Below are 10,000 nucleotides of genomic sequence, written 5' to 3' on the forward strand. Positions count from 1 at the left end.
TGTCTGTCTGTCTGTCTGTCTCTCCCCCAAATCCTTTCAGTCCGATTTAAGAGAAAGGACACTAGGAACCCGCCCTTTGTCGGGCATTCTAAAACTGAAAGCAAACTTGACAAGTTAGATTCTCACACACGAATGAGAATTGTTTCTACTTTACTGAAAGATTAAGAACTTGAACCTGGACAACCATAAAAAAAGGAAAGCTCGCTGAAAGGTCCCAGTTTCACTTCAGTATAAAGTACAACAGAATGACAATTATGAGTAGTCCCTGGAAAATTTCTCCATCAAATTTCTGATTCAAAGTTGGAAGCAAACTAATGCATTTCCTTTAGCAGACAAAAAAAAAAAAAAGGCAAACGATTTATTAGGAAAGATCACACAGTGCTCAAAACAATTTGCATAACCAGAAAGAGAAAACTGGGTACAACCAAGTCAATTTTAAGTGATATTATATGGAGGGGGAAATTTGAAATCGGCAGCTTGATACTTTTCCTATGAAAGTACAATTCTGGTTCATTTAAATGTGTCTAGTTTCAAGACAGAATACAAGGCTAAAATTAAAATAAAAGTTGATTATGCCTAGGGAATTGCTACCATCACTGCTGCATTTGTCTTTTCTGCTGCTTTTATAAAACGCAGGAAGACATGAAAAGGGACCTATTTTCTCAGCACTTTCTTGAAAGAAGAAAACCTGACCAGGGCACTTTATGTTCAACTGCTGAAATGATAGGTTTCAAAACTTTTTCAAAACTCTTTTGTTCAGACATCATTTCTGCCTGAATTGCTTTCAGATTCTGATTACACTCTCCGTTTACCAAAGAATATTTTTTAGTAGCTTCAAGAAACAGTCCCTTAACTAAACAGCAAGCAGGAACAAAGAATTCTTGTCATTCTCCTCTCTACAAACCCCTCCTCCACCTTATACCCCTCCTCCAAAAAATGGGGAATGATAACAAAGGGTTTTCTTCCACTTTCAGGGGTTTTGATCCCTCCTCCCTCACATTCTCAGGTCCCTATTTTCACATCATCATAGTTTGCTGATTTCAAATAATCTTTTCATCATCTTAGATACTTAGATTTAAAATAGAAAGCAGAAACATTAGCCTGTTAAATGTTCTGATGCTGGAGGTGTTGGGGGCCAGGAGAGGAGGAAGAGAATAGTGCTTGATGGGAAAGTTAACTTCATTTCCCTGGGCAATCCTCATTTAAGTCAGTAAGTCGAGAACCTTTATTGGAGGCCAGCTGTGTGCAGAGCACTGTGTTAGGCACTGAAATATAGCTAGTGATTTCAAATTAAAGAACAGCAAATTTGCTGTTTCATTTCTGCCTCAAGACGTTTACTTTGGGAAATAGAGGTTCTATGTCAAGGTGTGGTTTCCCTTCCATAAGTCATTGTGTAAAATTAAAGGGAAGAAGACCCCAAATTGTGCTAGAACCATTTTAATGTAATTATACATGTCTGCCAAATCCAAGAAAAAAGGTTTATGCATATATATATGTATATATATATATATATAATATATATCTTTTCCAGTTAACATCTGCAAGCATAAACAACAATGATCTCAGTTTAAATTCATCAGGGTCAGAGCAATTGACCAATGTCTTTGTGTGTTTGTTTACTGATAGCTTTGCCATCAGTAAGTTATTAACAGATGAGCTAGTATCCTTTTGTTTCTCTCCTCTCTGGCTCTCTCTCATTTTTTTTCCCCATTCAGTGAAAGTTTGTTGTAAAAAGTTTCAGTGCAGTTCACCTCTGGCCAAAGGCAATCTTTTTAGATTCAGTTGCTCTGAATTTTGCTTATAATTATAATCTATTTAATCACAGAAGAACCCCTGCAGAGGCAGAGTTCAAGGTTGCATACAATACAGGAGATCACAGTTTTGAAGTCTAGCACAGATTTAAAACAACAGATGTACCATTTATATAAGACACACACTGATTGTCTCTTAAAAACTACACATTGACTCCTTATGAACATTTTTTTTTTAAATAAAGTAGTGCATCTAGGACAATCAGTCGCACAATTCACACAGCCCTGAAAAGTTTTTTCAGTGCCAACTAACAGTTGGTCATGAAACGTGGATGAGCTTGAGAGAGACACTGTCCATTCCTAAGATTTAACCAAGATTGGCTAACACAGTAGGAACCTCTGGTGAAGTAAGACACTACCCCTCCTTTCCTTGGGTTGTTTTTGTTTGTATTTGGTTGACCAAGACTGGAATGTTTTCCCTCCATACCTTTAACAAACCAAGAAAACCAATAAAGAGCTAAAACTATTACATGGGTCATATGTAAATGGGTGGCTTTGTCCACTCCTGGTTGCTAGTTGATTTGCCCCTTTAAGGCCCTTCCTTCATTTTTCCTCCCATTTCTTCCCAGAACTTCAATCAGAAGATGAATCTGACCATGCTCTTGACTAACTGTCTTTGTTCAACCAAGACCTGGCTAAAACTGGAATGTTCAGCCCATTATGTTCAGAAAAAAAAAATCACCAGAAACAAAAGGGGAAGGGTGGATTCTACAGGTCTTCACAAAACCTGGAATTTCCATGAGGATGTCTGATCTTTATAATCCAAGCAGTCAGCATTGAAGTTTAGCTTCCAGGAGGCAGTTTGATCCTTATAATCCAAGCAATCAGTGGTTGAGTTAAAACCCAGGCTTGAAGATCCATAGCCCTGGGTGGTGAGAGAAGCTGTGGACTGATTGAGATGGCTGGTGACTGCATTGGTGCCCATGGGGCTAAGTGTGGCCCCTGGTCCAGGGAGCTGGTGATGCATAGGGGTCAAATAAGATCCACAGTCCATGCCCCCAAAATAAGAGGTTGAGCCAGCATATCCTTGACTATAACCTGAGGCCTGGGTGTAGGTCATGGGATAGGATCTCTGCATGCAGGAAGAGGAGGTGGAAAGGGGATCTGACAGTGGGGAGATGGAAGCTGGACTCCAGATGGACACAGGGGCACTGCTGCTGGAAATGGCTGGGACAGAGGTGCTAGAGGGGGGAGTGAACTGGCCACTGGTTCCACTCTCTGAGCTCACTTCTCTGACTGGAGAGCTCTTCTTTTTGGTAGGTCGAACTTTGTTTTGACCACCATTCTGTTGTTGCTGTTGTTGTTGTCGGCACTTGGCTCTTCGATTTTTAAACCATACCTTGAGAAGGAGGGGAAAAAAGAGAAAGATAGGGGAAAGAAACCCTTTTCAGAAGTTTTCCATGATAACCGCCATCAAAAAGATGAGGTGAACCAGGTCAAAACCTACCCTTATAAGTAAGGTCAGAAAAGCCCTCTTTGCCTGCCTCTAGATGCCAAGACTGTGGCTAAGTGGGATTTGAATACTACTGTAGCTATCTACACAATGAGAAACCTCATTGGCCTGTGTATCAGTCCGTCTATAGAGGCTTCTTTTGTCCCTAAGTATTAGAATTCATCCCTGCTTCCAGGATTGGGCACTTGCAACAGCTGAGACTTTTAAGAGAGATGCAAAAGTCATGTAGCTAGAAACTGTCCTTAATTCTTAATGCATAGTCCATATTGTATTTCAGATCCTATTTGACCAAATGCTAAAAAGCAACATTCTGAGTTCCTATGTGGCTAAAAACCTACCTTCACAATTCAGTTCAAATATTTATGTAGTATTTACAATGAAAACACAAAGTTAGATCCTGAAGAAGACATAAAGAATGGGTCCTGCTCTCAGAGGGCTTACCATCTAATATTTAGAATCATAGAATTATAGAGGTGGAAGTACATCCAGTATAAAGGCTAGGCCTCTCACTTTACTCTTTTGCTAATGCATCCAGAAAGTAGGGACTCCGGAGTAATTGCCTGATGAATGTTCTCCTGCTTCTCATTTTGGAGAAGTAGGTAAAGTGCCAGCTTGAGGTAACCAGAACTCTCCAGTGAAGTGAGGGAGGAATATGGACTTGAAAGAACTGTCAGCATAGCTTTCAACAGGGCCAAGTCAAGATTTCAGCATTTTGGACTTAAATTTGTGAAATCTTGATGAAAAGGTATAGGCATTTCCAAGGTGGGACTTGCACTGTCATTTGCTGAGTTTCTTTGGTGAGTAAGGATGATAAGAAATTGTCACTGTGTCAGGTTTTAAAATGATTCTAGTTAATTTCCTCCTTTGTAAGCTGCTGAGTTGAACATCCCTAAAATCTCAAAGAAGGAAATATCCCTAAGGGAAGCACAAGACTATTTTAACTTTAACAGTGCCCTAAAGTTCATTTCTAAACCCAGTAGGTAGAAAAACCCTTCCCAGTCCATTTATTTCACTTGATAGTAATTCAGAAGGGTCAAAGTCTTTCACAACCTGCCCCTTAATGAAATTTTAAAAGAAGACTGAATTTTCTCTTTTTTCTTTCCTTGACTTGGAACCTCAGTCCCAGGTTTAATCTTTCAGTAAAATTTGCTTTGGTTGAAGGGGAATTCCAGATTTGGGGGTATGTTTTCTAGATACTAAGCCTCCTCTGAGAAAGAGGGGCATCTGGAGTTTACTTCTTGCCTAAACTGACTTGGGTGAAAAGTAGTCTAAAAGACTTGAAAGTTGTTAAGCCTAGCTTTGGGAAAACAGGGTGGAGAGCTGGAGGAAAAAGCAGTTAATGTTTTTTAAGGTGGTTTCTGTAGTTACCCAAAGCCACTTCAAAGTGTATATTCTGAAGCTGAGAGAGTCCTCGATAATTTTGTGTTAATCACAGAGAGGTGAAAACAAGCTCTCAGTCAACTCACAGTTGGGTTGATTTCTTATTTTCTGAAGACATCAGAATAGGTATAAAGGTAAGGGGAGGAAGTTGTGCAATTAGATAAGGAATGGGGATTGGGACAGGAAATGGACCTATGACTTCATTGATAGAGAGAATTCTATAGGAGAGGAAAATTCCTACTAATTAGTGTAGATCGACACCTTCTGTGGAATTTAAAACCTTTGAAAATTATTCAGTAAACTCAGAGATTGAGGGACTGGAACAGGGTCTCACAGTCTGTATGTGGACGGGGCAGGGATTGGCTTTCTCCTTTAGGTCAATCTACCACTCAACACTGCTTCTCATTATACACATATTGATTTAACAACAATAATAATAACTCATATTTATATAGCTCTTTAAATAAAGAAGAATATCAGGAACATGTGTACAGGCTTTGCTAGCCATCCAGGACTCTGAGCTCTTACTAACCCCAAGTCTTTGTCCCATAGAAACATTAAATCCTCTGGGTCTTTGCTTTCATTCTCTCTTATGGTGAGTTCTCCCACATTCTTGCTGCAATCATTATACTTTAGGAACTTGGGAAAAGTGAATTTGTGGGAGGGGAGAAGAGGACTGAAACAAATGGAAGGCAGAAGAAAAGGGGATTGGAGCTGTTTTCTATGCCAGAGAATGGATACAGAGGCCTATCTCTCCTACTTGGTTGTAGAGAGGGTCACTGGACAAATTGTTGAGATTATGTTGTGCCCCTAAGGAATGCCTGAACAAAAATCTAAGGAAGATTAAATGAAAGTTAACAAAATGACAGAGAGTGTCACCAGGTTGTACACAATAGGTCTAGGATAGCAGATGGCACCAACACTTTCCCTACCTGCACTCTAGACTCAGGAAGATTGATCTTCAGTGCTACTTCCTCCCGCATGAAAATGTCTGGGTATCGGGTCTTGGCAAACAGTGCCTCTAGCACGTCCAGCTGAGCTCGGGTAAAGGTGGTCCTCTCCCGCCTCTGTTTTCTGGGGGTTGCTATAGGACAAGAAAGTCATGACAGTTTTTAGAGGAGCAGAGCAGCATCCCAACTATGGTAGGGGGATGTACCCCCATTCACCCTTTCAACCAAACGCCCCTGTCTAGCCAACATACTGCAGAAACCAGCAGCCCCCTTCCTTTCCTCTCCATTGGCAGCAACCTCATTAGAGAGATTCCTGATGCCACTGCCACTCCTCAAGTCTGCCAGTCCCCATTGTTCTAGCTCCCTCCCTTTCCCCCCTCCCCAGTTACAGATCCCATTAACCAGCAGCATACATGCTGAGCTTTTGCCTTATAAGAAGAGGCTGCCTATGCCCTGCAGATTTACTCTCAGAGAACCCATACCCAGGAAAATCAGGATGGTCTCTTGCTTGTACTTCTCAGGAAGGAAAAAAAAAAAAGTCCCCATAAAATCTCCAAATAACGATTCAGAAGGACATTAAGAGTGTCTCAAGATGGGCATCCCCTGTCCCCAAGTTACTGGACTTCAAAAAATCTGGCTAATTCCTGCTTGTTTACAAAATCATCTACCTGAAGCCCCAAAGGTCTCCCCTCCCCCACCCAGGGCCCAAATGGCCATAGTAACGACATAAGCTTCAAAAGTCTGAGAAAGTTTTACCTGTATTTTAAATTAAAATCTGAATCAAAAGGGAGGAAAAAAATCAACATATCCTTTTGGAGCAACTGTGTTACTATTATACAGGAGGGATGGGAAAACAGAGGGGCAAGTGGGGAAAAAAAAACAGATAAAACGGAGAAGCCGCAGAAAGAAGAACCAAGGGGAAGGAAAAAAGGCTATTTTTACTGGGCTTCAGAAATCAGTGTACTTGGTTGGGGGGGGGGGGGGGGCCCGGGGGAGGGTGGCATAGAGCCAGGCATCCCCTACTCAAACTTTCAGACCTGGCTTTAATTGTCAGCCCAGCAAAGTGAAACAAATATCCTTCAATTACTTCAAATCAGCCTCCTCCCTCCTTCAGTCTCCTCATCTTCCCCTCTCCTTTCCTGGAAAAGGTAGAGCCTTCATAGGGAAAAGAGAGGGTTGAGAGGGAACAGAGGGACTGAAAAAGGTTCCCAGTCATTCAGTGGAAAGTTCAGAAGTAGTAGGCTTCACCTCACTCATGAAGAGAAGCAAGCCCAAAGACTGGGGGATATCTCAGAAGACATTAGATCTCTTGTGGGTTTTCTACTGTTTGGAGCTAAAGGGTGGGGGTTGCAGTCATTCTTACCAGGATAGCCTACGGAGGGGTGAAGCAAGTCCATTCCAGAGGTGGTAAGACTCAGCCCATTTACTGCATAAGGTGGTTGCTTAAGATAAGACATCATGCTAAAGTTTGGAGGAGAAAAGTTGGCCAAAATGGAGACCCGGCAGCAAGGTCTCGATTCCTCAGGAGCTGTTGGATTCAGGGTCCCAGTTGGTTAGGCTTAAACTTGGTGGTTCTAAAGAAGAAAACAAAATGACAAATAATAATAATTTTTAAAAGTTCTGGTTAACTGAGACGTCCAGTGAAGATCTTTTATCTCCAAATGACAAGCCGACGTGAGGTTCAGAGGTTAAAGGATCCTTTGGTTCTTAAGGGACTCTCAGGCCCCCAGCTGCCTTTGGGACCAGAGGAGATGTGGGCTGGATAAATATGTCTTCCCTACCCCCACGCTCAATGGAAAAAAAAAAAGTTACACCCCAGAAAGTAATTACAATCTGCCTTACCCAAGGACAAAACCCCAGGCCTTCAAATGCACACATTGCATTCCTATCCCTACATTTGCATAGGACTTCTTGGTTGGCTCTTGCTAATTGTCTCAAACAAAACTTGATTGGGGCCATTTGCAGAGACAAAGATCTTCTTGGTTAAATAAATAATGCTGATAACAAAGTCCAGTGGTGAGAAACAAAGAAACAATTCAAGAAACCTATCTCTCCCGGCAGTTGCCATTCCACCAGCAGAGATTTTACTTATCCCAGCTTTTTATAGCTTTCAGCTGCTGTGAACCTAAAATGTTAGTGTGTTTAGGATCTGAAATATCAACTTGGTAATCTACAAACTTGAGAAAACTCTCCTACCACTATCATTCCACATCTTAAGCCATTTCCAGTAATCATTTTCACCTAATTGGTATACTCAGTAATTAGATTTGAGGTAAGTAAGAATTATTAGGTTTTCTGTGAGCCTAGATTATATGTGTCTAAAGAGCTAACGCTAAACAAACATTTAACTTCCAATCAAAACTTATCAAATTGCTAAACTTTTTGCAAAAATTTCCTGCAGATTTGCTGACTCACTGCTCACTAAAGAAATGCTGTAGTCATACTAGGATAAAAAGCACACCTTGGAAATTTTAGATTACATTCATATTTAGGAATATTATGCCTATGGTCCTGTTTTGTACTGTCAGTGTTGTCCAACTTCCGTGATAAATTCGAAGTATGGACGCTGCATTTTGTAGAATGCTCATATTAGGACATTGGGCTCTGAAACAAGCCTGGATAATTTCCTGTTTCATTTGGCTGGGTTCTTCCCCTCTACCCTCCAAAACTTATTTAGGATTTTCTTTTAATAAAGGAAAGAAAGTGACCCAAGTTTGCCAAACCAAAAGAATGACTCTCCATTCTGAAAGTCTCCAACAATTCTCTGAGGATAAAGAGACAAGGAAAAAGAAGAAAAGGAAGGAAGGAAAAGGAGGAACAAGTATTTACTTTTTCCACCTCCTCCCCCCCAAGTAGTGTAGGCTTCCAACCCATAGTCACAGCTTCAGACTCTGGCATTTATTACAAGAATTGCACCACCCATACTGTAAGGATCTCATTAGTTTACAACTTTGATGAAGCAAGAGATTTCTTCAAAATGGCGGACACAAGCTTGAGAACTAATTTCTCACTTTTAGAGCTGCCAAAATGATCTGTCCTAAGGACTGCTGGAGTTAATTTGTCCAGGGCATCAAGGGGCCACAGTCTCACAAATAAGTATTTAAGGACTTTGGAAAATTATGGATTTTATTTGCTTAAATTAATAGCAAAAATGATACTAAATAACTTTTCCCAACTTGGCACAGTGATAGAGTATTCCATCCTATACTTGACAGAGAAAAAAGAGAGAGAAACTTAGATTATTCCCAACAGTAAAATAAATTTGAGCAACAAAGACCTTGCATTTTATGACAATTTCTTTTTGGTTCATTTCATTAGGAAGGAAGTGAATTTACTTTTTAAAGAATTTCTTGAAAAAATTTTAAACATTTAAAAAAGTTTTTTTAAAAATTAAAAATAGTAATCTTATCTTTTAAAGCTCTCAGAGAGTTCAAATGAAACAAAATAGTACAATATAACTAATATAAGAACTATGGAAGTATTAAGGAGAGAGAAAGTAGTTTGTAACTACACTCACAGATATGAGTGAAAATATAAAATATGGCTTACATTAACATAATCTATACCTTAATTAAAATGAATGGGCATTAAATAATGCACGACTTATAAAAAGACTTTAGGATTTCTTAGTTAATCTATAAAGTTCTAATTGCTTGTGTTTAACATTCTCAGAACTAAACTACTTTCTCAGCTCTACTTGCTCTGCTTTAAAAACAAACAAACAAACAGGTAAGTATTAATAGTCACCCTAAAAAATAGTTTTCCCTCAAAAAGTTGTCCTTCGGAGTTTCCAAGTCTCCAAGGTAACTTAAAAGTGAATCAGTTTAAGATTCTTCCCTGAAAGATATTTTCCTCCCTTACCTTTTAAGGAGAGCCGATAAATGGAGGAAAATACCTTTTAAAAAATATAAGCCCCAATATGACTTGCGTGAGGATGACTTTTATATAAATAATATATTCAAGAAAAAAACCCTTTTACTGGATGGTTAAAAGACCCTAGTATAACTCTTGTAAATCATGACAAAGTTCATTTTGTGTCCTACCTGCCCAGCAGCCCAGCCGGTGGAGCGAACTTGCTGAACTGACCCTGGTCCTGGCCGAATGACAGGCTTATATCCCAAGGCCAATTCGCGCAATCTGTCGCCCCCTCCCCCTTTTTCTTTCCAAGGACCCTATCTAACAGTTGCTCTGTCCTCGCTCAATAATAATTATCCCGTCCAAGAATTAATTATAATAAATGTTTTCTTGATAAACTAACGAGATAATCCGAGGGGCACACGTTCCCTAATTACAGGACGCCATCCCCAGCTCGGCTGATCATTTGTGCTGATTAATTTTCTGCATGATGGAAATGAAACAAAACCTATATAGACTAGCATGCTGTTTGTTAGAAGGAGAAAGAAAAA

At 40.0% G+C, this 10,000-nt stretch overlaps 1 protein-coding gene across 1 annotated transcript; it reads right to left on the reverse strand.

Annotated features, from left to right (window-relative positions):
- Nucleotides 1–2,284: 2,284 nt before the first annotated feature.
- Nucleotides 2,285–7,276, reverse strand: OTX2 (orthodenticle homeobox 2). Its single transcript, XM_069091704.1, has 3 exons — nt 6,958–7,276; nt 5,577–5,728; nt 2,285–3,150 (listed from the first exon to the last, which is right to left on the reverse strand). The coding sequence occupies exons 1-3, from the start codon at nt 7,052–7,054 to the stop codon at nt 2,530–2,532; spliced, it is 870 nt and encodes a 289-aa protein (XP_068947805.1). The 5' UTR covers nt 7,055–7,276; the 3' UTR covers nt 2,285–2,529.
- Between the last annotated feature and the right edge of the window lie 2,724 nt (nt 7,277–10,000).

The sequence above is a fragment of the Petaurus breviceps genome, unplaced genomic scaffold (assembly GCF_028583685.1).
Source record: "Petaurus breviceps papuanus isolate PSGF00001 unplaced genomic scaffold, PetGlider_PUasm1.0 189, whole genome shotgun sequence".
In the NCBI taxonomy this organism is placed as follows: Eukaryota; Metazoa; Chordata; class Mammalia; order Diprotodontia; family Petauridae; genus Petaurus; species Petaurus breviceps.

What these genes read in the sequence shown, in the direction of transcription:
- OTX2 (XM_069091704.1), bottom strand. Translation starts at nt 7,054, where the DNA reads ATGATGTCTTATCTTAAGCAACCACCTTATGCAGTAAATGGGCTGAGT. An exon ending in CCCCTCCGTAGGCTATCCTG is followed by an intron (nt 5,729 to 6,957) that starts GTAAGAATGACT and finishes CTTGTCCTATAG; the next exon opens with CAACCCCCAGAAAACAGAGG. An exon ending in TTCCTGAGTCTAGAGTGCAG is followed by an intron (nt 3,151 to 5,576) that starts GTAGGGAAAGTG and finishes CTCCTTCTCAAG; the next exon opens with GTATGGTTTAAAAATCGAAG.